The 27,295-nt window shown below is 39.4% G+C and overlaps 1 protein-coding gene across 2 annotated transcripts in view; it reads left to right on the forward strand.

The window, feature by feature from the left end:
- LOC308385707 (disks large-associated protein 1-like) overlaps window positions 1-27,295 on the forward strand; it is a 95,379-nt gene that overhangs the window by 26,544 nt on the left and 41,540 nt on the right. For both annotated transcript variants that reach the window (XM_080864821.1, XM_080864822.1), the window contains exons 2-4: window positions 6,358-6,443; window positions 22,692-23,807; window positions 26,806-27,020. In XM_080864821.1, the coding sequence (XP_080720947.1) occupies window positions 22,749-23,807; window positions 26,806-27,020 (1,274 nt within the window). In that variant the 5' untranslated portion in view covers window positions 6,358-6,443; window positions 22,692-22,748. The remainder of the gene's footprint in view (window positions 1-6,357; window positions 6,444-22,691; window positions 23,808-26,805; window positions 27,021-27,295) is intronic.

Raw genomic sequence — 27,295 nt, forward strand, 5'->3', positions numbered from 1 at the left:
AGTACAAATGCTTCATACCAGCTATCAAGCATGGTGGTGGAGCTGTGATGATTTGGACTTCTTTTATAGCCACAGGAGCTGTCAACCATGAACTCAAAGTATTCCTGGGCCAAATGTGAGGGCATCTATCTGACAGCAAAAACTTGGGGACGATGAGCCCAAGCACAGTATCAAAACTTTAACAAAATGGCTCGTAAAGAAAAGAATCAAGGTATTGCAATGGCCCAGTCAAAGTCCAGACTGCAATCCAGTAGAACCTCAATCCACCCTGCTGTGGTGAGACCTTAAGAGAGCTGTGACAAGAATAAACTTGTCACAGCTCTGTACTTAATGTTTCACATGACTGTACGTGTTGTGTGCCACATTAACTGTATGAAATTGTTTAACAGTGGAAATAGTAACACTTACCTAAAGGCAAAGAGAAAGAAATAGTCCGCAGGGCTGTGTTATGCTACCAATCACCATCTACTCAGTCAGACTGTAAGGTGGAGAACTGTATAGAGTGATTGGTGCTTTATGCTTTTCTCTATCACAGTGGTGTTCACTTTACTTTAAGACTCATTGCACTTACACAGTCAGGGATAATGCACCATATGTTCTCTTTATGCTTCCACTACATTTCAACTGCAGTTTATAGTGGATCGTTTTGGAAACTCTTCCTGCTTTGGATGCTGTTTTGGATGTTTTAGGATTTATCCCATAATATGTTTTGACATAAACTCACAAAGATGTCAAAGATAATAACAGATATAGACAGATGATAACAACAAAAGATAGCACATCAAATTTTATACCTACAGCATGCTTTCCCCCGTGTAGTCAAAGATACATTCATGCTTGGATCTATCAAGAATCAACAGTTGGATAAGGAAGCAATCTTAAATCTAATTTTTCAACTCTACTCTTCTCTCTGGATAGCTTTAAGAGAGGTACTAAATTTAAAACTAGTTGCATAAATATGGTGACATCCCACAAAACTGGAATCAGTTGAAATATTGGTGTTACAGATAAGTATATAAAGAAGTAATTTTAAAAAAGAGATTTAGAAGTTGCGTGCAATATGACACAAATAAGCTCCAGCTGTAAAATAAAACTTCTGTCACTTGTAAATAAGCTTGTATCATTCATGGTAAATAAGCTTGTTATCTCAGACGGCACACAACAAAAGCTTCTACAGTAAGGATTCAAACATCGTCTTGATTCTCCGTCCTGTATTCCATGCATCTTCACACATACTGATGTACGCACAAACACACACGCACAAACACACACGCACAAACACCTGCTTTTTAATAAATGAGTACCTGTCATCAGTGTGCGGTTCTCACATTACAGCACTGTGAATTCATTAAGTGTGCCCTTTGGAAGTCCAACGAGCCAGGTGGGGTGCCGTCAAGCCTCCCGCCTTGCCTCACAATCACGCCCAGCATTTCAATTGCAAATACTGTACACATCTCAGTGCCCTTGTAAAAACACACATTCACAGTCATGCACATGTGTCTATACATCTAGCCATGCTTCACGCTTAACCCACATCAAAATGTTTACCCTGCATCTGTCTCACTGGACAGTAGCGATAACACAGGCTTGTCTATATTTCAGAGCAGCTGAGGTATTTTTGTATGCACTGAAAAAATGACTGAAACTTTAACCTTGAAAGATGCATCCTGGTTAGTTTAGTCATCCCCTCGATTAATTCAGAATCTGGAATTATTTTAATCATACAGAGATTTGGTTGTATTTTGAATCGGATTAGTTTGTTTTCCTGCAGATAGATGAGATTCTACAAGTTCCCGTCTGACTCTCTATCATTCTTTCTTTCATTATGTAATGCACGGCCCTCTGGACTTTGAGAGATGCTTACTGTACGTGCATACATGACTGGGTTTGTAGCGTTAGGGTAAGCGCTAATAGAAAAGATGGGGTCAGAGCAAACCACTGCTTGGAATAAGTTTCCTGAGCAATGTCAGTTCAAAGTGACCTGACACGGTCTTATTGAGTCATCGCTAGTTTATGTGTAAGTGGTTGTACATGGAGGGGAGAGGGGAGGAGTTAGAGGCACTTGCGGACTGGCAAAGCTAAATCTAAATCCCCCTCTTTTCTGTCAATAATTCTCAGCTTTTTCACAACCCCCTCTAATCCTCTTTCTGACGTGAATCACCTCTATTTAGTGTCTGCACATGCTTTAAACAATCGGGCACAAGTGCACTAGCAGTTTGCTTGTGTGTATTTTTACGTGCTTCCATGCGTGTAAGTGTGACTTCCAATCTGTGCCGATCTTGATCTTCAGCATGATAATGGTCTTTGCTTTTATTTATGTGTTTCTGTGTGCTGTGTGCTAGCAGATAAGAAATACCGCAATGATTGCAGGTTGATGTTATGAGCTCGTGCTCCACAAATTCCATCATTGTCCAAAATGAGCATCAACATCAGATCTGTAGCTGACTGGTGAGAAGTCATGCTGCTGTGAAAATGTAATAAAGCAAAGAGATAATCACTGCTGAAGTTTGAATGATGGCTTTCTGTAGTGGATCTGTGCTACACTATAGTGTAGAGATTATGCACAATGCTGGCCAGGCAGGGAGCCTGCCGCTGCTGCTGACTCAGTGCAGGCATAGCTGGGGCTTGGGGGGTTAATGCAGCAGGGCCACGGGCTGATCCACAGTCCATCCTCATCTGCCAAAACTTCAAAGGATGCCCCAACAGAGTCTAAATCGCCATCCCCTCCAGTCCAGGCTCTGCAGAACACTCTCCCCTCCCCCTCAGTGCACAGGTCAAACTCAGCCTCATCTTTTATGTATTGCTTACCCCATTGATTGTGCTCTTAAGAGATTCATGAATACAGAGGGCCTATTTCCGTATCACACTCCAACATATGAAGGTTTTTTCTTTAACAAGAGATGGATTTTTCTCTCATTTGTTCATTTTTTGGGTTTGTTTCTATCTTTCTATCGCTTCTCTTCCCCATCTATGCAACCCTCTTCCACCTATTTTTGCAGGCAAGGTCGTAGTCATTTTTACTTTTGACAGACGTGTTTTGCCTATTTAACTATTTATCCCGCATACATGAATTATTCACAGTGCAGGTAGTGAATACTGTAATACTGGAGAGCTGCAGTTTACTTACAGAAAGATTAAAGGAGATGTTTAGTTGAAGTCAAACGCGTCATTTAGGTTAAATAATGTAATAAATATAACAAAGGTTATGCCGGTAACTTTTCAATGCATGTATATGGTCTTTAGGTCTTTTCTTGTGTCTAATGTATTCATTTATGTTCATCCCTTGGCTGTTTACTCATTCATGAATACATATGTTGCTCCATTTTTAACAAGCCAACCCTCCCCCCATCTGTCTGTTTGTGTACCTGTGTTTTAGTGATGTGTGTGTTATGCACCCCAGCAGAGTGTGAAATTGAAATTCTCATCTTTTCTGACAGAGAAGAGAGGGCACAGAAGATGTGAAATCTCATCTTTGACTTAAGTTTTTGCTATAATGTTTTTTAGTGGTACAGTATTCATACCAAAAACATTGTGTGGTTGAGAAGTTCCTTCATAAACATTTCATATTATAAATGTGTTACTATAAAAATTGTAGCGTATCTATGTCTGTTCCCTAACTCCTCGTAGATACGTTAATCAATCTGGATGAAATTTATAGCGTAAACTACCAGGATACCAGGATTATCAACATGTATATTAGGTTCCACTTTAGCTCAGTAGGGTGAGTAGGGGGCCATTGCTGCATATCTTCTGCCTGTCTCTCTCCACACTATCCTGTCTCTCTTCGCTGCTTCACTGTCTATCAACAGCAAAGAAATGCCAAAACAATAATCTTAAAATAGAATCTTTATAGAAACTAAATATACATGTAGTAGCTCATCTCAAAATGAACAGTGACATTGTACGTGTCTACATTACGTCTACGTATACGTTGCTCTTGGTAAATAACTGTCACTAAACCATTTTTAGAACAGTGTCTCTGGAATTTGTTGTTATGCATATCTGTAAATAAGTGTCCATCACGGACTGACACTAATACTAACAGTTTAAGACTTTGTCTCATATATGAATAAGTAGCTTACAAAAAAGAGCAAAAAAATTTAACTTTAATTGTTAATTTGTTTGGTGTGTATGAAGAGCTGTTTTTGATGTCTCACTGTTTGCATTTATGTAATGAGGATAAAAGCATATTATGATAAATTAGTCTGCTTTTTCATATATGAGCATAGTGAACAAGCAGACATTAAAATATAGTTTTTATGTCCTACATGGAAAAATATTTAATAAAGTACTTCATGGTTTGAATTTGGTGTTCAAGATCATTTTACGTGTGGATAATTCCATCTAATTCTTAACACTCATTTAGCACCAGACCTCAGAATTAGTCTATGATTGGAGCTAAAATGTTTGATAAGCACAGCTTGCTCAGCTGGTTTTATAGGTCAGGTTCTTGATTAGTTTTTATCATACCTGAAGGGCAGAAGTTTTTTTTGTTTCCATTAGTAGGTTTAGATCTGCAGAAATAAAAATATAAATCAGGGTTTGATCAAGGGTTAGTTCTTGGTCTGTTATTCTTTAACCATTACATGCTCCTAGTTGGTACTATCGTAAACAATCATGACATTAACTTGTGGATGTCTAGAAACCTTTTTGTAACTCAACAGAGATGAAATGGAAATATTTGTTGTTGGTTTAAAAAATTTCCTAAGGTAGTAATTAACATGTAGTTTACATGTCAGGAACCTTGGCATTGTTTTGGTTAATGGTTTCAGTTTTGATAGCCATTTAAATAAGATTACCAGAACTGCTTTCTAACATTTAAACATGTCAAAAGTTGGAGAATCATTATCTCCAACTTACTTTTGTTCAAAACAGAATTACCACTAAAACCCTTCTCTTATGTCATGAAGCTCCCAGTGGTTTGGCCCTCGCCAGTAGGTCTCTGAATTGGTCAGTGTACACCAACCAGACCTCTCAGGTCATCAAGTGCACATCTTTTAGCTGCTCCTAGAATTAGATCTCAGTGTGCTGAGGATGCTTTCAGTTGTTGTGCTCCAGTTTGTTGGAAGAAGCTGCCCGCTGCCCTGAGGTCAGTTAGAACTGTCTATTCAAAAACAAACTTAAAACCTTTTTTATTCTCACAGACTTGTATTTAATTGTGTGTTTGTGTGTTGTGTTATGAAATGTGCTATATACATGCAATATCATATTGCTAAGTTATTTAATTTACATGTTTAACTTAGCTGTCTGGCATGGTAGAAATAATCTTTTCTGTATTCAGGCAAGTCAAAAATGACCTTATACACTTACTTAGCATTTGTTTAAGCTCGTGAATCCCTTGGTCATTAACCAACACAAAAAACCACAATGAAGAGAATATGATTTATTCCACTTCTGCACCAAATTCTAATGAACTTTTCATTACCACCCTGTTTGGAGCATCCACACATCCTTGTCATGTAAAGCAGACCTAAAGCCCCCTGGAGTGTTGGTGCCCTCGCCCTGACCTGTGTCTGTGCGAGTGGGTGTATGTCCAGCCTGTCCAAACCAAGTCCCACCCGGCGAGCGTCAGACAGACCACCATCTGTTCCATGCCCTCGCAATGAACTACCTGCCACATCCTCTTCATCACCTTCATGGAATATCAGAAAAGAGATGCTTTCTAGAAACCTAATTTGCAAAAGCTTTGTTGATTCTCAAAAGCATAGTGACTCTAGTTTGACAGGATATTACAAGGAAGGAATATTTACTAAAAACACATCTCACTGTTGTTCTTTTTCCATACATAAACCTTTCTTTAAAACTTTTCAGAAGCTGAAAAAGAGTATAGGTGATCTGCACACTCTGCTTTTCAATATTAGAGAGTAGTTACCCTGAAACAAAGACTGTTTTCACCCTCCCTCAAAACACCTCAAGGATTTAACGCACTAGATTAAATAAGCACAAATAGGCTTAAAATGAATTCTGCATATCTCCTCCCTCTTTCCTGAAACACAGCTCCCCAAAAGATGAGTTTTAGGCTGAAAACAAGCATGTTAGTGCTGTGATTTTACAGCCAAACAACACGGGGCTTAGTTGATTATGCACACAGTCATTTAATGTCTTAAGCCAACCACTCTGTCCAAAGAAGACTAGAGTTTTCTTATTGGTTCTACAAAAAGGGGGAATGATTTGTGCATTAATTTAATTTTTTATTACATTATTTGTTGTATGTCTGAAGTGAACCTAGAAAAAGAGCAGAGAGCAGCAGCACAGCATGAGCACATGGCACAGGGACCAGCACGTTAGCCAGCAGAGCACCACAGGAGTGTTTTCATATGTTATAAATTCATTCTGACTCTTTTTATTCACTTCAAGGTGGAGAAATGTGCATACGCAGACAACAAGGGGTGTGGAATTAAGCACAGGAGAGAAAAGATGCCGAAGATGAAGCAGTAAAGAAGGTGAGTTACATTTTAAATGTTTGTTCTCCACTGAATCATTATATTGAACAAAGTGCTGCTATAAGCAGCTTTGGATGCACCTTTATTATTGCACCATGGCCAGTGACCACTTAGAAAGTGGCTAAAGTAGTATAAAGAAACACCTTAACATATATAATATCAACTTTATTAAAGCTCCTTCTCAAAGCACCTGCACATTCATAATTCACGCTTGACCTTTTGCAATCACTCTTCTGCACAGCAGATATAACCTTTTAGTGCATCCTTAGTGGAAACACATCTGTCAAGATTGACAGCCTACCATCAGTGACAGCAAAAACAGAAAGAGACACAAACACAGCACAGAGTGGCTGTGGGGTGAGTGGCAGGAAAGAAGGGGGGTGATAGAAAGATGCGTAGGTGAGATGAATGGGTAAAAAAGAAAAAAGGTTTCTTTCGGGCTGCTGGATGAAAGTTTTTTTTTTCCCTCTTTGTGTAATGATAAGTTGTTAATAGGGCTGCCATGATTAGTCGACTATCAAAATCGTCGACGACCGATTTAATAGTCAACGCGTCGTTTGAAGCTTTGTAAGATCACAAAAGACGCAGGAATAAGTAGTAGGATTTAAGAGTGTAATAACGGACTGAAACAGAAGATGGCAGCACTGCATGTACAAGGATGCCAGCTGCCGTTAAACCCCGAAGAAGTAGCTGTGTCCCAGAATTCATAGCGCGGCCCAGCTCAGTTTCCAACAATGGCGGCAGCTACTTAGTTTTAATATTACTCTTATTATTCTTTCTGGGTCACAAAATAAAGTTTAACATATTTTCAGGTGAGAATGTAGCTGTGTAAACCTCAAATATCTGCTCAGTTTATCAAGACACCGCATATTTTCAAAAGTGCTCTGACGTTTTCTGAGACGTCTGTTACCCACTAGCTCGATAGCGAGCCGGGGGCAAGGCTCACTAGAGCCTGTGAGAACACCGGACTCCCAGCAAATCGTTTTCAAACCCACCGCCGTCTTTCACTACTCAGGTGAAACATTTAATATAAGTCACTTAGATAACTTCAAAATGTTATTGTTTGGCTTTTTTTTTAGTATTTTATTTGTTCCTGAGTAAATCGGTTTGGCTGAGATTAAACTTATAGTTTTTACACAGCTGAATAAACATCAAGCAGACAGCTGATTATCAGAAGTGTGAGATGCTGGGGAAAATACTCCGGTGTCCTGTTATATTTTAGATAGCAAGGAGTTTATTAAACCGAAACAATCTGCAAATTTCATTAAAATTTAATAAACTATCATCTTGTCTTTATTTTTAGTTACCACATACCTTAAAATCTTAAAGCTGTAAGCTAATGATAGTTATATAAGAGCAGATGCTGCTGGTGCAATAAGCCGTACGTTTTACGTCCAATGGATGCATGATCTGATTAGTCGACTAATCGCAAAAATAATCGGTAACTAGTCGACTATCAAAATAATCGTTTGTGGCAGCCCTAGTTGTTACCGAGTGGATGGTGGTGGTGAGATAAACAGTTTTTAAAAGGTGTGTGAAAATGCGTAATAGTGCTGAACATGTTTACTCTGCCAGCATAAGCACTCTAGCAATGTGGTGGAGACAACAAACAGACAGGAGGCCAAAGGATTTCTAAGGAGAAACAATAAAAATGCTAATCCCAGCATTAAGATTAACAACCCCACCTGATCATTTTCTTTTGCTTTATGTTGTGATCCATCCTGCTCATGAATTTGACATTTTTGTGCTTAAAAACACAACTATATAGCGTAAAATACAAACAAAGATCTCGCCTAGTGCTCGGTGGTATGCCTCATGCATTATAACCAAGTCCCAGTTCTAAGGATTTTATGTCCTAAAAATAATACTAATAATAAATAATACCAAACAATCTGGCAAAACTGTAGCTGTGCCCAGAAAGTACTTCAGTTTGTGTTGAGCACACAAAATGTATTACTGATACATCAGCCATATTCAGTAGAGTACTTGTTTTGTGATATAAAACTTCATATACCCCAGACCTGTTTAGTAATTGTTTCAGTTAATTCTGTTATTAATATTAACATATCAATTTAAGTGAAAATGTAGTAGTTAAAGCTGTAAAATCATAAAATTTTAGCTTTCTATATTCACCAGACATGTTAAAAAATCACTCTCCGTGCAGTCAGTCGACACATTTATCAAATGTGTCTGTAATTTGGTTGGCATGACAAAGCCAATGGACTGGACAAACCTTAGAAACACACACCTGTTTATTCATATATGTTCTTACAGTCCACACTGCATGTCAGCCAAAAAAAACCTTAAGTCATAACATCTATGGCATAGATCAGGGCAGAATTTATGAACTATAGATTTATGTGTGTAACCATTAAGTTTTGGGCTAACTATAGTAGCAATAATTGAATTGAGAAAAACTTTGGAACAAATAGGAATCTTATTCAAATAAACCCTTCATGAAGCTCATCCAATCAAACTCAGTGACTGGGCATGCAGAGAATAAGATTTTCTAGGCTGATGAGTCAAAGGCTGAGTTCTTTGGGCAGATCTCAAACCAACATATTCTGAAAACATGAATTAATGCCAGCTAATTGCTAATGATGTGACTTAAGTGAGGCATGTTGGTGGTAGCATCATGCTATGGGGCTTGCTTCTAAGCAGCAGGGACATGGAGAGAAGTCAAAAGTGAAGAAAGGATAAGTGCAGCCAAATCCAAAAAACCTGCCGCAGTGCCAAAACCTGACATTGGTGAAGTGGTATGACACTCAACCTGAAGGCAGGAGTGGCAGAGAAGTATGTGAGGCTGGTGCAGGACATCTATGAGATGTATGTATGATCTCTGCTGTGGAGGCCTCTAAAGGAAGCGGCCGGAAGAAGAACAAGGAGGAATGAGTTCATGTATATGGCCAAGAAGAGCCTTGGCCATGTATATATACATTTACATGAACTCATTCCTTCTTCTTCCTTCTTTCAAAACAAGTCTCTGGTTGTCCTTGATGGGAGCCTAGACCTAAACTCCACAGAAACATCTTTAGAGAGACCTGATGATCACGACTCCTAATCCAATCTGACACGAGTTTGGGAAGATCAGAAAGATCCACAAAGATGCAGAGTTTATGGAGACTTACCAAAGAAACCGTGGGTGTGCACTTTCTGCCAAATGAGCTTCTACAAATTACTAAAACAGGTTTCTGAATACAGAATCCATAGTTTTTGATATTTTTGTTTTCACAAAATTGATAAAAAAAAAAAAAACAAATTACCACTTTTTACATTATGGGTTACTGAGTGTAGCTAGATGGGAAACGGTGCAATAATGTAATAAGAAGTATTTTTCAGAAACTTGTGTTTTTTCATTTTTCCAGTATAAAAAGTGTGTTCTGCAGCTGAATTAGATAGGAACTAGTCCATCATCATTTAGTGGTTAATACAGAATCATGCATGGGATGACATTTTTGGCTCAGCTCTTGTACACAAGCCAACCATAAACCCTAAGGTCTGGGGATACTGCCAAAAAGCTGGATTTACAGCAAGCACAGCTTACCATTTGAAAACATATCATTGTATTGGCATGGGTCAACATATGAATCTATTTGAAAAGAAGTAATGTTCTTTACCAACAGACTCAAAGCCAAAGTACTGTGAATCCCAGGGAAGCCTGAAAAGGAAGTGAGGGGAACTGTAGCCAGAAGCAGAAATGGGTCGATGGCTGAGGCTATATCTAAGAATTCCTGCTGTGCAGCTACACTTTTCAATTCACAATTTTGAAAATGCTAAAATCTTGATGTTTTCCTGTGGAAATGACACATTTGGTATCCAGCATCGAGAGGCTTCTTTAGACTGTGTTTGTGGAGATTATGTGGCAAATGAGGACCTAATTAGATGAAGTCAATCTTGGCCAGTGGGAGGAGAGCCATGATGCTGATACTAGCAATCACAGCAGAACAGAATGAACACCTGGGGTTGGAAATATGGAGAAGATGGAAGAAGAATCATCAAATAATTGGGAAAGGTTATAAGTAAGGCAATGAGTAGGGAGAGTGCTTGGGAGTAAATGACTGGACATCCAGATGGATATTTCATACACCACTAACAGTGTGTAAATGAGATCTTTTCTTCATGCCACATTCACTCAAATGTGCTTGTCAATGATACTCAGAGATTAACAGAAAACAGCAAGGATGAGATTATCTGCTCAAGTCTCATTAGAAGTAGCACATTTGTTCTGCAAGGGGGCTTCAGTCGTGATTCGCTGCTTTTTTTCTTACATAAGTAGGCTGCAGTAGAGACTAGTTGAGAGATTAAGTGTAAGAAATCAGTAGTAAATGATTTAAATAGTAGCACTGTGCACATAATAAATTAAGGATACAAGCCCATTGAGTAAAAACAGGGTGCAATTCATTTAGACAACAATCTTAATTGAAAATAGTACAAAGAAAAAAAACTGAGAGATGTTATTGTATTTAATTGCATTATGTTTTTATCTACATTTTACACAGCATCACAACTTTTCTGGAAGCTTTCAGCAAATCAGCCTTAATCTACTGTCTGTCAGACAGAGAAGTAGAAACCAGCTTGAACATCTCACTTTTGTAGTTCACAGTAAGACATATTTAAACTTTTTCCTGCAAAAATGATTCCTCCCGTGATAACATCTGAAATGTAAGTGATGTTTAATGTGCTTGTTTGTTACCTCAGTATACAGTACCGGTAAGTTGGAGGCTGTTATCTGTCGGTACCTAAGCAATTTATGAAATGGGAAGCTAATTTAACTTGCTCAATGAACTGCACATTTCACACTTCATTTAGCTGTTCATAAAAGACTCAACAGCAAAGCATTATCAACACTTAATGCTTTGTTTCTAATAAAAACCCTTGACAGTAAAGGACCAACTTAAGAAATACTTCTATAAATGTGTTCTTAGCTCATTGTAAAAATGAAAAAACAAATTCAGTGACTAAGCATAATCAGGTGATATGATTTACATGATACTGTAGTCCTGATATCTGTGAAAATAGATGGTATTCAGCCTCACGCTTGAAACTAAATATTGTAGTTTGGCTCAAGTTTAGCAGTAGTAGATAACTTTTTAAAATTTGCAAGTCACTTACTTGTATTGAAACTTTCTTTAATGGAAAAGAACATTGTGAGCAGAGCAGAATATTCTGAACATTGCTTAATGCATCTCATTGAAGCAAGTAGAGAGGTGACCCTGAAAAATCCCTGAATCGTGCAAAGGGAAGTTTCCGTACGCAGAAATATTGATTAAGATGGCCCTATGTGCACAAAAAACACGCAAATTATTAAACTGGGAGTTATGTTGCTTTTAGGATATTGGCTCAAGTAATTCTATCAAAGAGGATAAGATCGTGCATCTTTAAAAATGGTGCAGTTCTGTTCTGTTCTAATAGTTTGTTATTGATTATAGATGTTGTTGAACATCTGCACAGAGTGACATATGAAGGTGACCACTATCTTATGCAGCTGCCAGCTGCTGAGTCTCGACTAGGGTTGAGTTGGCAGGAGATGCTTTTTTGGTGACATGAGCCTTGTGGATGCTATTTAGTTGGGAATTTGCATGCCCTGTCCGTGCCGCCAGGTTTTGATGCGAGGTCACATGCTACCTGTCAGTGCACAGTACTCACCTGGTCTGACACCTGCTCTCTGTGCAGGCAGCATGTTTGGTTGAGGATCAACTCTCCACAGTGTGCAGGGGAGAGCTGGAAGAATGCCTCCTAGCCTCTGTGTGAGTGTGTGTCCAGCATGTTTATTCACTGGCTAGTATCTGTTTTTACGATTGCTTGCCTTGTGCATGTATGTGACACATTGGATTTGCATCCACCAGCACTCATACGAATAGGCAGTGGGTTAGACCCCCCATCCTCCCCTCTTGCTCAGTTGGATCACACTCCCAGATCTGTCAAGCATCTGTTGACGTGTCCTGGATGTGACATGCCACCCACTGCAAGGGAGAGACACAAATTGCCAAGCTTTTTCTTAGAGGCGTTGCACAGTTAGGACTTAAAGATGGACTAAAAGATTCAGAGCAGCATTTTGACACCTTCAATTAATAAGCAATTAAATCTGATAGGCAGGTTAATGCATTTTAGTGTTGAATGGGTTAACTTTTCCCGTGCGGCATCCTGGCCTTGCTTCCAGTGGCAGCAAGGAGACACTTGCTTTGTACCGTAATAAGAAAATAATGACATCTCAAGGCCCACTTACAGCCTCAACATCCCTTTTTACTTTCAGTGTGATGTGTTGCATTGTGCAGATGTAAAGTTATAGTCACAGTACTTGTGCAGCTACATAGCTACAGAACAGGAGCTGACATTAAGTATTAATATTTTGAAGTGGCAAGAAATTTCAGAAGCAACAAAAAAAAGTAAACTGTTTCTGTGTGTTGTCACAAAAAATGTGTGAGGGAAATGTACAGCTGCTTTGTTTCCCAGTGAAATAAAAATCATCAGTGTGTAAGAAAGAGGGGAAAGGAGAGGAAGGGAAATTTTATAGGCTGGAAATTTAAAACTTACATTTAATGTCCTAATTCATTTTTGAATTTTTAAATCAGACATTGTGGACATTGGATCTCTATTTGGTGTGTTGCTGAACTATATTTTTGTTAAACTTATTGCAAAACAAATTGAAGTTTACTAATTTTGTGTTATTTAAAGATTGCATGAAAATAATAGCCAGTTTCATCCTGTGTTTGATTCCTGTGTTTGATTGGTTACATCTTAGGTACTGTTACTAGGTCAAATCAAGGTTAGCAGTCATTCATTTATATTTAAGATGATAATGCTGAGTCGGTGAAGGAATCTAATGCTAGCTTTATGGTGTCTAGGGGTTGGAAATCAGTCATAATAGCTCATGAAACATCTGCTTATTGTTGAATTCAGATGGCTAAATCCACAAAGAGCAGTGAATATTGGAGTAGTGACAAAGGCCAGCTGATAACAGTCTTTACACAAAACAAAAAAAAAACAAAAACAAAAAAAACAGTCTTTACACAAAGAAAAATATACTGGAGCTTACAAAACAAGTTAATATGTGACATATTTCCAAGTTATTCTTTTCCCCATGTTGCACTGCTGCACTCCTGTGTACAGGTAATCTCATCAAAAGGCCTCAGTCAGCTGCCAGCCCTTAATGGAAAGTGCCTACCAAACAGAAACAGATGTTAAAATTAATGCTTTTGCAGGGGCTTTTTTCCTGGATTTTTTAATCTGTTTAAGTTATTTCATTATAGAATTACAATAGTGGCAAATCACATGTCATTGTTTGGCATTAGGCCTCATGTGTATTAGTTTTGTTTTTGCATCAGTCCCGTACAATAAAAGTTCAGAGTACTATATTAGCTAAAAGCATATTAACACATAGCTATGTGCACTTTATTCCAGCTTTGTTTTCTGACATGTAATTAACTGTAGAGTCAGTTGCTCAAAGTCACGTGACACTGTGCATGCCTCTGGCAATACTGTGATGCTAATCTTGCCCGACAGTAGCAAGTGACTATACTGTGCATACTGTACAAGCAAAGTGCATGCACATAACCTGATTTTTACTGCAGTGAATGTGGGTCTGTATGCCTTTTCACATCACGAATGCTTTTACAATATGAATGAAGTCACGCACCATGCGGCATCACAGTGTTGGATAACAGGAAGAAAAATCAGAAGGCGGTCTAATATACCCCCCATTTAATGCTTGTTTTAAATGCCCTTTTTCAGTTTATATGTGCTGCTCTGAAACGTTTGCATCACTTAAATTAGCCGTAACAATGAAGCAGCGTTTGGCTACAAGTGTGTTAACACAGCAAAAATGCCACAAGGAGGAAAGAGTTGCAAGGCATACATTAACATCAGCAGCATTAGCAACTTTTTCACATGTGGGTCATGCATGCGCTTGATGGATGAGGGTACAAAGAGTTATGTAGCACATGCACACAGATGCACATGCACATAGATCCTGACTCTCCACGTTTCGATTTAGCTTTCACCGTCATCACTACACCACTTCCACGTAGTCCCGAATTAGGCGCCCCAGATTTCATAGCTCTTAAGAGACAATAAAAGCACAAACATTACTATTGTGTGAGATTGTGTGACACAGGCTATACTTTTTACCTTCTGCTTTATGAGTTTGTGCGTTGGCAGGCTCGGAATAGCTTTTTGAATGTTACAGCGACCCACTTAGAGGAATTGTTGCAAAATGCAAATTAAGGAGAATGATTGAAGCTCTTCATTTTTCATGCCATAGAAATATATAAATAAACGATCTGTTTTGGTCATTGTAGTGCAAAATCATAAACAAAAGTGAAATAATTTGGGTTTTTATTCATTCATCATGTTAAATTAGACGTTTCTTCAGGAACAAAAATAAATAGGTCAGAACTGTTTTTGTCACCACTCAGAAATTCTTCCCTCTAAATGTAGATGATAAGTCTGAGGTTCACACATTTTTCACAGTTTCCCTGCATGCCCTGGGGACACATGAAGATATAAAGCACAAGAAATGGTGACTCCTGTTGCTGTCCGCATGTATGATCCCAAAGCGGTTGGTACATATGAGTTGTCACTAGCTGAGCTGAAAACACATTGTTTTCCACCAGAAAATCCATTTGTTTCCATGGCGATGCTGTCCTCCCTTGTCCAATTTCCTTGACTGCTTTTTATGGATAGCTTTATTGAACTTTATTTAAAAAAAAGAATTGAGAGAGGGAGGAGAAAGAAAATAGTAATTTGTCACACTAATATAATATCAAGGTTTGTGAAGGTGGATTATTTGGAACAGGTCAAAGTGACCTTTTATTCTTATAGCCTTATTATCCTCTAAAATTGCTTTTGGGCAACACACATACTCCCCATAATCAGTTCTTCTTGTTTGTGCACCTCTGTTGTTGCTTTGTATTAAGTTTAATGTTCTAGTCTACATTGAGGATTTTGGACCGAACCCTAATAGCCTATTCTATATTGTTTTACTAAACTAAAGTTTTAATTTATCAGGGAAATATTTCATCAGCAGTTTTGGTGTTACCGACAGCTTTATTTAGGACAGCTGCACTGATATAATGTAGCCTGTAGGGTATTTCATAAATTACCATTGCTGGTGTATAAGTCTGTTGGTTTATTGCGCTTATATACTGCGTATATTCAAACAATCTGAGTTGTATTATTATTAGAAAAACCTGCCCTTGGGGCAGTTTTTGGCAGGCCCCCAGCGCTTTTTCACTGTGCTTGTGTGTGGCGCAGAGTTGTATTGTTAGTTTATCTTGTTCTTCTTTATGTCTTCATCAAACCACAAAAAACAGATGACAAAAGTTGTTTGTTTCTAAACACTTAACAAAAAATTCATATATGAATGAGAATACATATATATATAACAATAATATATATCTATTTTTTCTTAACAAGCTACAAAGTCAGGCGACATAAATCTGTTCAGTTTTAAAGGAAAGCAAAACCTTGGGTTTAATGTTTACGTGGAATATAATAATGTTGGTATAGCCAGTGATAATCACCAAATAAACTTACATTTTTAGCCTCTAATTGTTAAAGACACATTTAAGAAACATAATACATAGTAATATTTAACCTTAAACTGCTGATTTAATAGTAAATCATTTATAGTTTAATTCGTTTATATTATAAATCTATTTATAACTCATTTAAATAGAATTTATAACACGTGTTTTAAAAGATAAAGATGTTAATATCTGCTCTGTGTTTGTGCAAGTTTCATTCAGATTGGCCCACCCTTAAGGAGGAGATGGGGTACATACAGAGTTACATATATACACACATGCTACAGTCATCATAGAAGATAGTTTATAGTAGAGATCTTAAAAAAATAGATTGGGGTTGTTAAAGTTGTTAAAATTACAAATAGCAAGCTGAAGAAGTACCCTTACAGATCACATGACTGCCTTATAAAACTGATTTTATCATATCTGACTACAAACGTACCCTTTAAAAAGAAAGTGGCATCTAGAAGCTGCATCTTTGTCCTTTATTCTTACAGTATATCCATGATATATTCAACCTGAAGCCATACAACTGCAATCTCAGCAGAGTCATGGCCTTTCGTTATGGAGGCAAAGCAGTGTCAGAGCTACTCGAGTCCCTTTTCTTTAAAGACCAAAAGCTTCCTGAATGAATACATTATTTAAGAGAAATGTCAAGAATCCTGTTCAGCATGGGAGCTTTACAGTACTTTTCTATTGTTATATTATATCTTTTTTGTTGTTTCTGTTCATAATGTTTAACAGATGAAATTCACTTAGAATAAGAGAGTAACAGTTGCAGGACAAAGCTGTTGAACAACACCCTGCTGCACAGTATAAGTGTAGTTTTTCCCACATATAACCCAAAGATAAATCGCAAATAATTCTCAACAAATTAAACATTTTGGCAACTATTACGTTGTTCAGGCTTTAAAGTGTTAAAAATTCAAGGATTAAACTTTGAAAAACAACTATTATTATATTTTTATAGCACCTTTAACAGAAGTCGACTTTAAAGTTTGCTACCGTTAACATTAAAGTTCCTCCAAAATCTCAGAAATAGAAGAAAGGTTGAATTAAATATAAATGACATAACATTAAAATGACCTCTGAATCGCTTGCGTGGTTGCCTCCGTTGGGGCATTGTGTACATTAGCTTGTGTTATTGAATTTCTTTAAACATCCTGCAATGACAGCTCTGCCTGACACCAACAACACCAGGCTTTTTCTAAAGTTAATGCATGCGTTAATTTGTTTACCTTCATCAAATAGACCTCATCAGCAGAGGAATTTGTCTCTGATGGGTCCTGAGCTATAACTCAACACAGTCACTCCATTTGTCAGAGGGAGCCCTGACAGTCAGCCTAATTAGTTTGGTTGTGACAAAGGAGCTGTCTTGTGGAAACCAGGAACATCAATCCATCCATGACGGCATGCAGGTTTATAATGCAGCCAATACAGTGAAAGGAAACACGCTTATTATGCGTCAGGTGAAACTACCTCGATCAGAAGGTAGAAGAATCTGTTTGGCTAAGCAAAAGAAAAAAACGCTTTAAAGCTGTGCCTTAAATATGTGTTTATTTGTCAAGTTATTTAAAATGTTTTGATAGGATGCCAGCAGCATATTTCATTCTTAAGTGTTTTGAATAAAGCCCACTAACAATCACAAATTACGGTGGAAACACGTTGCGTAAGCTGTCATTTATATGGTAAAGATATACTGCCTCCTTATCTTTTGGTGTAACATCAAGTGTTCTGGGTTGGAAATGAGATGGCATGCTGAAAGTGTGCTATTTCTGTCAAGTTACCTTTTTGTGTGACTCCTATCATGTCTGATATTGCTTGTGCAGACATACGTTTAATGAAGAATATCTCATAAACCAGAAGCAATCATGTGTAGCTTTTGTTCAGAGTGTTGTCTTGGTGCAGTCAGTGAGGACCGTCACTTAAGACAGTCATCTATCATTTAAGAGCCATTTTAACAGCAAGACATTAAAGTTAGTGGTACCCAGCCTCTCCTGGCATTCCTAAAAGCCACTTTTACATAATCGCAGAAAAAAAAATACCATTTTCCTCAATTTTTTTTTTGGGTCCCTGGCTGTCTTAAAAATGTTCTACAACATTGTTCTCTGTGGGATTTTGTTTTTTTCTAAGACACTGTTTGCACATTCAGGATGAGAATATCCTCTCTGTCACTGTTGTTTCACTGCCAGCTGCAGCTCTCTCATGGGTGTCTTTCAAGTATATTTAAAAATGTGGGTGAGTTTTGTTGAAGTTGTTAGTGTGTGGCTAAAGTGGCTCGACAGAATTTCTCAATAAACCTTGTATGTATTTGTATTTGAGGCAAGGTAGAGAATTTAGTACTTTTTAAAATACTCGATATTTTGCAGGCAGCATTTTACTTTCCGTTTCATTGTTGATCTGTTCACTCAGAAAAGCATTACTGTAATTACATTGTTCATCTATGAGCCTCTGTAGTCTTTTTATGCTGTTTAATGGACACAACGACCGAGACTGTCCAAGCCAGGGCTCGAACCGGCAACCTTCCGATTACAAGGCGAACGCCCAACTCTTGAGCCACGATCGCCCCATGTATGTTGTGTTTCGGTTTAAAAACTCCAGCAAGATCTATGGATCGTTCAAATTAACCAGAGCTTTATTTACAGAGAGACACTTTATTTTAAATTGCTTGACATTAAAGTTAAGCTTTTCAAATGTCATCTCTAGAGGCATCACAGCCTTTTGTCTGCTGGTGAAGTGCAGTGGCAGCACAAGTCTCAGAGCTCAGAAACATATGTTAAAACCAGAGAAATGAAACCAAAGCTATTCGCATGGCTTCATATGTAGGCACACCAGGTCATACGTGCACGAATACTGACCTGAAAAAAGAGCAGAGCAGGATAGCCCATTAAACCAAAACAAATACGTATTTTGCATTCAAATTTTTATGAAAATCCAGAGCGCAGTGTACAGTATCGCCTTACCTTTGCAACATGTAAGTATGCATGCAGGTAATCAAAGTATTGGGAGACAAATATGTCTTATTTGAAATGTCAAGAAACTCTTATTTGCCTATTTTGTCATAAACATATTGAATTCTGAATCATTTGGCATGTAGGAGTAAATATTTGTCTTTTTGAGAAGCATGTACACTGCAGTAATTGGGATCAACTGACACATCTAGGGTCAGCGTTACACTTTTTCACACGTTGTCTCATGTAATGAGTCACATAATCAATAGTGGGTCAACCATCGTCATAAGGGACAACTCCTACTAGGGCTTACATACCTGGGTCTCTCCACCATTTGGTCTTAGAACTGATGAAGCTTCTTGGATGAGAGTGAAGCGTCTTCAAGAAACTTAAAGAAGTCCCACTGCTTTTCTTTCCAAGCTCCTTAGATTACCATGACCTGGATGACTGAGAACCTACACAGACATACATTGCGGTTGAGAATCACATGGGTAAAGACTTATTGCCCTTTTATGTCTTACACATGGAAAGCAATAAAAAATATATCCTTTGTGTCTATAGCATCTTCACCTTTACGTCCTGTCTGGTCAGTAATATTATGCAGTATGCCTAACTGCAAACATTTGCACGATCGAAGGAGAACTTTACTGGACCTGGAAACTGGAGGTAAAGCGCTGAACCCTTTCTTTTGATTAGAAACAAGCACAGACACATAGACGCACACACACAAACACACACGTATGAGCCAGATTTGCTGTGGTGATTTGATCTCCTGTGAAGAGGAGATTGGTAATGTTCTTTTTTTTTCTTTGGAGACAGCATTACCCAGGCTCAAGAGAGAAGTGAAGACTTTCTGTAGCCTTGCAGCCTCTAAAGGCTTCATGGAGGCTCTCTAAACCCCGAGCTCCAGCAACTAGTTTTCAGTGTTGATTGAGGAAGATAGACTGTCTGCTGTCTGTACAGCGGCTTTGTATTTTTTCACCAGCAGAAGCTGCAGTAGTCTTCTCACTCTAATGCTTATTGATTCCAACACTTCCTAAGATGGTGTGCTGTAAGTCAGTGCTGCTTTGCATTTCCATGCCACTTTTTTTTTTATTTGTTTAAGTGTGACTCACTAATGGTGAGGTAGAAGAAGATTAAGAGTAGATTTTGCCACTGTGACGCTGCGTCCTTGCCTGCTTACGCTGTTAGATGATGAGGAAAAATCTATTTTACATTCATCTCATCTAACCCCAAAGAAAGCTGGCATCCAAATAGATTTTTTTCCCGCTGTGCTGATGAAGCACAGGTGTTAATGAGCATTAACATTCATAGCCTGGCTTGTTTTATCTACTCCTGCATTTTGTTTGCACACCTTGCTGTTCAGCAATCACTTTAAATGCAATGAACTCTCTGTGGTTTTTAGAGGCTGTTTACACAAAGTAGAAGGAACAAGTTCTCTCAAATTTCTTGATGTTCTTTTGTTTGCTTGTTGCTTTTCGTACTGTGGAAGCCATGATTTTAAGCACCCCTTCTCACTGGAAGACCCAAAGCAGCAGCTCTACACTCATAGCTAAGCCTTCATCAAGCTTTACGTTTCTTTACATATTGATGGTTACTGGTCCTGTAATTAGAGCAGCAGAACATCTATTATGTAATATTTGCACACTGTGAGGAGTGATGAAGGAGCTTGCACTTTGGTTACTACCGTCTTTTAGTGTGTGCAAAAATAAAAGCGAAGCTACATGTGCTATGAAACCGTGTGGCCATAAAGACCCCTATTCCACAGTTCAGTTGACACTATAATTAACTCCTGGCACACAAAATTGTGGTTGGTTACCCAGACAGGTAGACTTAACTGGGTCAGTCACCTCCAGTGGACATACAGCATAATACATAACCACAGGTGTCTTTGAGCGCTTATAACTGAAGGCCATACCTGACAAACCCGTTACAACCAGGTCCTTTGTGTTGTTGATAAACTGCTCTTTACGAGCGAGCAGCATCAAAATTCTGCATGTATATGCAGTCTGTCAGGTTAACGCATTTGTGTGTGTCTGTGTGCGTGTGTGTGTGCGCATGGGTATTTGTTGCTAGCAGGCAGATAGCCAACATGACCCAACTTCAGCTTTTCAGCTTTAGCGCAGCTCTGCAGACAGCTGTGCCACAAACACGCTGCTGTGGATCACCGCGAGGGCCTTTTATTTAGGTCACATTCTGTGCTTCAGTGGCCAACAGAAGAGATCTCTGTCAACTGCAATGAATACCTTTAGTTGGACACAGCCCACTTTTTAAGTGCTCTGCAAGAAGCGGACACTGTGCACGTCTTTGTTGTATGCGGTGGGTGCCGCATGTGAATTCACTCTTGTGAGTGCGTTGCGGATGGTGGGTGGGGGTGGGGACTGACCACTGTGGATTTTCCATTTTCACTCATACAATAAGAGAAATCTATTTGCTTAATTCTCTCCCTGAATGATTTAATCCTCTGGTTTAGCGGAGACAAGGAAATTGCATGAATTATTCCCCTAGTTTTTCAATTAATGTAGCACCTAGTTTACAGTCAAAGAAAATAATAAATCTTTCAACAGTACAGCCATTCACTTAACTGCACCTCACATGCACCCAACACCATGTCCTCAAGGGAAGTAAACGCTTGCCATGATATTTAATTCTGCTTCTCCATCATTTTTTTTGTCCTATGTTCATTTCTCCCACCCTAACTCCCAACCCTTTTTTTCCCATTTTTTAAAAATAAAATATACCTTAGTGGCCTTTGGTACTGCATTGTAAATCAGTGTAATGAATTGCCTGCTGAGGCTAAGCCTCACTGCTGTCGCTGTGCTACCCTGAGGTGCGTGGGCTCCGATTATTGTCTTGTTAGCTATACCTCCAGTCCACTGGAAACAGTGTGGATTCACCGACCAGCCAGCCACAGCCCCACATGGGTAAGGAAGGCACTTTAAGGATGCTGATGTATGCCGCTCTTTTGTAGTCACCCTGTAAGGGCAAGGCCGTTTATTGCAGTCGCCTCAACCAGCCCAGAAGCTGTCAGCTGGGTTTTACTGGCCAATTGGTTTCCCCCCTAGAAGACCTAGAGGTATAGAGGGGGTATGTGATCACTGATTGTATTTGTGGGTGTGGGGATGTGCATATTTACTCAGCGAGCAGGTAAGCTGTAAAACAAAACTAGATATGTTTTCTTTTTTGTTTTAGTGCTACCCAAACATGAAAGCACTGGATTAAATTTGTGAGACAGGGGACAGTTGTGGTAAAGTCGCTGCATTACCATCCCTGATTTCTTGTATCTTTGACTTCCATTGAAGTTTCATTTTACAGTAGCCTTGAACAAATTTAGCACACACTTGAAATAGATTTGATCTCTCCTTGCTACCTTTTCTTGCTTTAGTTCTCTCTGTTTCCTTGATTCACTGTCATTTTTTTGTTCACTGAAATGTAGTAGACTAAACAGAGAAATGGAGGAAGAGGCTTGAGGACAGATCTGGGTGTCTGGGACAACATGCCAAATGGCTGCTATATTTAGAAATCCTCCTTTTGAAGTTTTGAAGGGCAAAAATCAAAGACTTTGAGGCAAGAATAGGTCCAAGGCCTGTCAACATCAGATTTTCTCAGCTGTGAAGGACGGCCAAAAATCATCTTCCTCAAATAAAATCGGATGAAAACATTAAATTGAGCTTTTAAGTGTATGCAAATAGATATTTATAATTCTGTTTTCTGTCTCTCTCTGTTCTTGTTTGTTTGTCTGTTCTTCCCCATGGCTGTGTATTTCTTTGCAGAGCTAGTTTCTGGGCCTTTGCAGACTTCCTGCAGCAGCAGTTGAAGACCTGGCCACGATGACAATGAAAGGTCTGTCCAGCAGTCGCAGTCACCATCACACAGTGACCTGCGACCCTTCTTACGACTCGATGACCCTGGGACACTCAGATCGTCGGTCCTACTTCCTAAACTCTGGGGATGCTCATCCTGCTGACCACCCTTGCTATACCCAAAGGAACTCCTTCCAGTCTGAGTGCAGTACCTATCCTGATCTGGCCAGCTGCACTTTCCCTCGCAGACAGTACAGCTCTCACCATGAGCTAAAGGAGGAGTGTGGTGCTTTGGTGCCTTACACCGGGCCGAGCAGTAAGGGAGGTGGAGGAGGAAACAACAATCGCATCCCCTCTAACCTGCTAGAGCAGTTTGAGAGCCAGGCACCATTGCGGCGTGAAGGCTACCACACACTGCAGTATAAGCGCACTGCTGTGGAGCATCAACGCAGTGACAGCCCCGGTCGAATCCGCCACCTTGTTCACTCTGTCCAGAAGCTTTTCACCAAGTCACACTCCCTGGAGGGGCCCTCAGGGTCTGGTGGAGGAGGAAGTGGGAGGATGAATGGCAGCAAATCCAGTCCTGATGATCCACCATCATCCTCTGGCACCTTAAAGCACAGCAAGCGCAGTAAGAGCAAAGACCGCTCCAAGTCGGAGCCTAAGATGCGCTCTGCCATCTCAGGCTACTGGAGCTCAGATGACACGCTTGACCGGGAAGTGTGCCTCTACCATCATCAACATGCGAGCAACAGTGGAGGCCTGCCCTCTGGGGTCATGACTATGGGGCGTCATCCAGAAAAATCCCAGTCGCAGTATTTCATGGAGTCCTATAACACTATCAGCGCCCAGTCTCTCAAGACGTCACGTAGCAACAACGATGTGAAGTGCTCAACGTGTTCGGGGGGCAGCGGTGGAGGGCTGCCGCTGATGAGTGCACTCGATGCCCAAGTTCAGCTGAAGAAGAGCTCATGGTCTTCTACTCTGACGGTGAGCAGAGCAAGAGAAGTCTACCAGAAGGCCTCAGTCAACCTAGACAAAGCTCTGGTGAAAGCCGAGCAGGGACGCACTTGCCACTTCCTTCAGGTAGGACTGTTTACAACAGCCCCACCTCTAATGTGTCAAACTTCATGCATCATCTGGTGTGAGCCGCTCCTCCATGTTTCTGTTTTTCTGCACAAAATCTGCATTTGTTTGCTTGCATGCGTCATTGTGATTTAGAGAGAGAGAGATGGAGAGAGACTAATCAGGGTCACAGCGACCCAGACTCGTTCATCTCATTCCCCTGAGCTTTGATCTCTTGTTGAATTTATTCTTGATATAATCATAAACATTTTTCAGACTCATCACATACCATCTAATCCTCTGTGGTTGTGGTTGAATGCACTGAAATATTTACAATATTTATAATTATATGGCTGGGGTTTAAGGGCTTAATTCCCCTGTAATTCAAATTACGATGTAATTATATTGAAATGCAAATTCTTAAAGGCAGGTAATTTAGAATAAAGGTATAACAAGTCAGATTTTTACAGGAAGCAAAATTTAAGTATGTAAGTAAATTGAAGTAATTAAAATTACTTATGCAGTTACAATTACTTAAGTATTGCATAATTTCCTGGTAATTTTACAGAAAATACGCTGTACTTTTCAGGGCACAAGCCTTATTATTAAGTGGATTAATTTAGCCTTTTTACAGCTTTATTTTGTTACATTGTTAATTAATCTTCATTATGTTGATGAATTTTTTATTATTTAATCATCCTTTTTAACTTATGTTGTACTTAAGATTACTTACAGTATAATATGTGTCTCCCTTCTAGTAAAACACTCCATAATACAGCCCTCACCCCAGAAAGTACTTACATTGTAAGCTCAGAAAATATTATTTGTTTTTCCACTAAATTACCAGGAAATTGTGAAGTAATTAAAATTACTTATGCACAACTTACATTTACTTTCAATATAATTATTTCTTTGTTCAGTGTAAAAACCTGACTGGTTTGTGTTTGTGGAGCATTAATGACACCTTGCAGCATGGAACTACATTATTACAGCTGTTAACATTATAATTGCATTGGTCATAGCAGGATTGGTGGGTATATGGTTGTAAATGTCTGAATATATCCTATTTACAAAGAAAAAGTGTGGTGCTACTATGAGATCAGAGGTCAGCAGACAAAAAATTAAGAGAAAACCACTCTACTTCCTAAGCATGGTGGCCACACGCGCTCAAAAATACACAGGGACACATGCACACAGGGACCCGATCATGCTTCACTTTTCTGGGAAAAGATAAAAGTGTTTCAGATTTCATGCATTTTCATGCATTGAGCTGAGCTGCAAATTTAGGCCCGAGGAAAGAAATGGAGAGACAAGCCGGAGAGAATAGACGAAAGCATGTGTATGTGTGTGCGGGGTTTTTTGGGCGGGGGGGGCAAATAAGGGCAACAGAAGAGTGCATGAATGGAGAAAGTAAAAGGCAGAATGCGAGAGTAGGAAAACATAAAAGACAAAGTTCTGTATGGCCATGCATTTTAACATCCTGAAAAACGGAGTGAGCAGATCAAGGAAGGATGTTGTCACTGCAGTGTGGCAACAACTCTTCTAGCCTAAAAGAGCCATTGCTTTTTCTCCAGAGAGTGAGACGGAAGGGAAAAGTGGCTTTCAAGGAGAGCAGCCTGACAAGTTAGTCTCCAGACACTTTTTGAATGCTTAAAACAAAAAGACATGCTATTTGCATCACCTAGTGGGATGGGATTTTGTAATCCGGTGTTTGATGTTCACACACTCACTTAATTGACCCTTTTCATGAAACATTCAGAGGTTACATCCACAGACTGCATATTAAAATGGGGATGATGTCATCAACTGGTTTCTGAAGTTTTGGCTGACAGGGTAGTAAGTTAACGTCTAACACTAGCACACCTGGTTATCAAGCAGGGGTCATGAATTGCAGTCTGCTAATTAGTTAATAGTAGTAAAAGAATTTGAGTAATCAAAACAGAAGCACAAACTTCTGGGATGGGCTCTACCTCATAGCATGCAATAAATCTGCATTAAAAATGCTCAGAAGACCAAATCCAAAAGGGTGGGTTATAAAAAGTCATCCTTACCTCATCGGTTGTAAAGAGTAACACTGGCTACAGAGACCATAAATAGTTTTTTGAGTATGCTGTTCGTTTAAGAGCTGAAGATGACTCGCTTTTGGATCCAGCCTCAAGTGGCCGTTAGAAGAACTGCAGTTTTGCCACTTCAGAGTTGGTGTCCTTTTTCCAACCCAGAGGGAGCGGCCTACACCATCCTCCATACTCTTATGTTCCATCAAAAAGCTGATTAAAGCAAAATGAATACCCTTTTTTTTATTTCAATTCATCTTTTTCACCCTGTCTTAGAATAATTCACTTTTGACGTCCCCATCCAAACCACTGTTGCTGAGATGTTAACACAGTCTGTAGTTACCCCTGACATCAAGGTCAGCTTGGTTTCCTAGCTACACACGAGTCTGTTGAATGATCCTTGTGAACTTTTTTCTCGCTCTGTTTCTCATTTCTTTCACTTCAGAGCTGGTGCCCTAACAGCCACTCACCTTAGCACTGCTGAACAAAACCCCCTTTGTTTCCCCCACCCTCTCTCTTTCCATGTCTGCTGTCTTTGACTCCCTCTCTTTTAGATTAGGGCTAGAAGATAGCTTTACCTCCTTTTATTTTTACCTTCATTAGTGTCTGTGAAAAGGCAGGAGTGCGCACAGAAGCTGAGGTACTGCAACATTTTGTCAAAACAATTAATTCCCTGCATTTGATATGCAGCATGCATCACAGGACAGACAAAAGAAGGCAACTGGCACTGGCAGGCTTATGGTATGATCAAGGCAGACTTTGCATTGATACTGTTACTACTGAATCTTTTCAGGTATAAAGTTCAGTGCAGACAACTGAGAAAATATTGGGTTTGGGGTTTTTTTTGTTTTTGTTTTTTTGAGTCTGCTCACGATTCATGTTTAAGTATGTCTGCAGGGGCCCTGAAGTGCAGAGGGTGACATGTATATAATACCTCTTTACCTAATCTCACCTCATCTCTACAGGTGCCTCAGGATGAGTGGAGCAATTTCTCTCCGCTGGGGAAAGATGACGAGATTCCATGCCGGCGGATGCGCAGTGGCAGCTATATCAAGGCCATGGCTGAGGAGGACAGCGGCGACTCGGACTGCAGCCCCAAACCCTCGCCCAAGGTCCAGGCACGACGAGCCAGCTACCTGAAGGCCACGCAGCCGTCTCTCACAGAGATGACTACGCTCAAGTGAGTGTGTACCAGGGCGCAAATTATTACTTGAAATTACTCGTTGTAAAGATTTGGATTTTTCTTAATTAAATAAATCTAAAAGGTAAGAAAAATGCCAGGCGTGAACTAAAGCTGTTTACACAAGAACACAGAGTTGCCCTTTCTTTAATGTAGCATGCAAAAGATTTAAAAAAAAAAAAAAGAAAGTTGGCTCATCTGAAGCAGCAGCTGTGAGTGGTTTTGTGTTTTGACTGTTTGTTGTTAATCTGTGGGAAAAGATCTTGATTACATTT

Source organism: Rhamphochromis sp. 'chilingali' (genome assembly GCF_963969265.1).
Source record: "Rhamphochromis sp. 'chilingali' genome assembly, chromosome: 18".
NCBI classification, from domain to species: Eukaryota; Metazoa; Chordata; class Actinopteri; order Cichliformes; family Cichlidae; genus Rhamphochromis; species Rhamphochromis sp. 'chilingali'.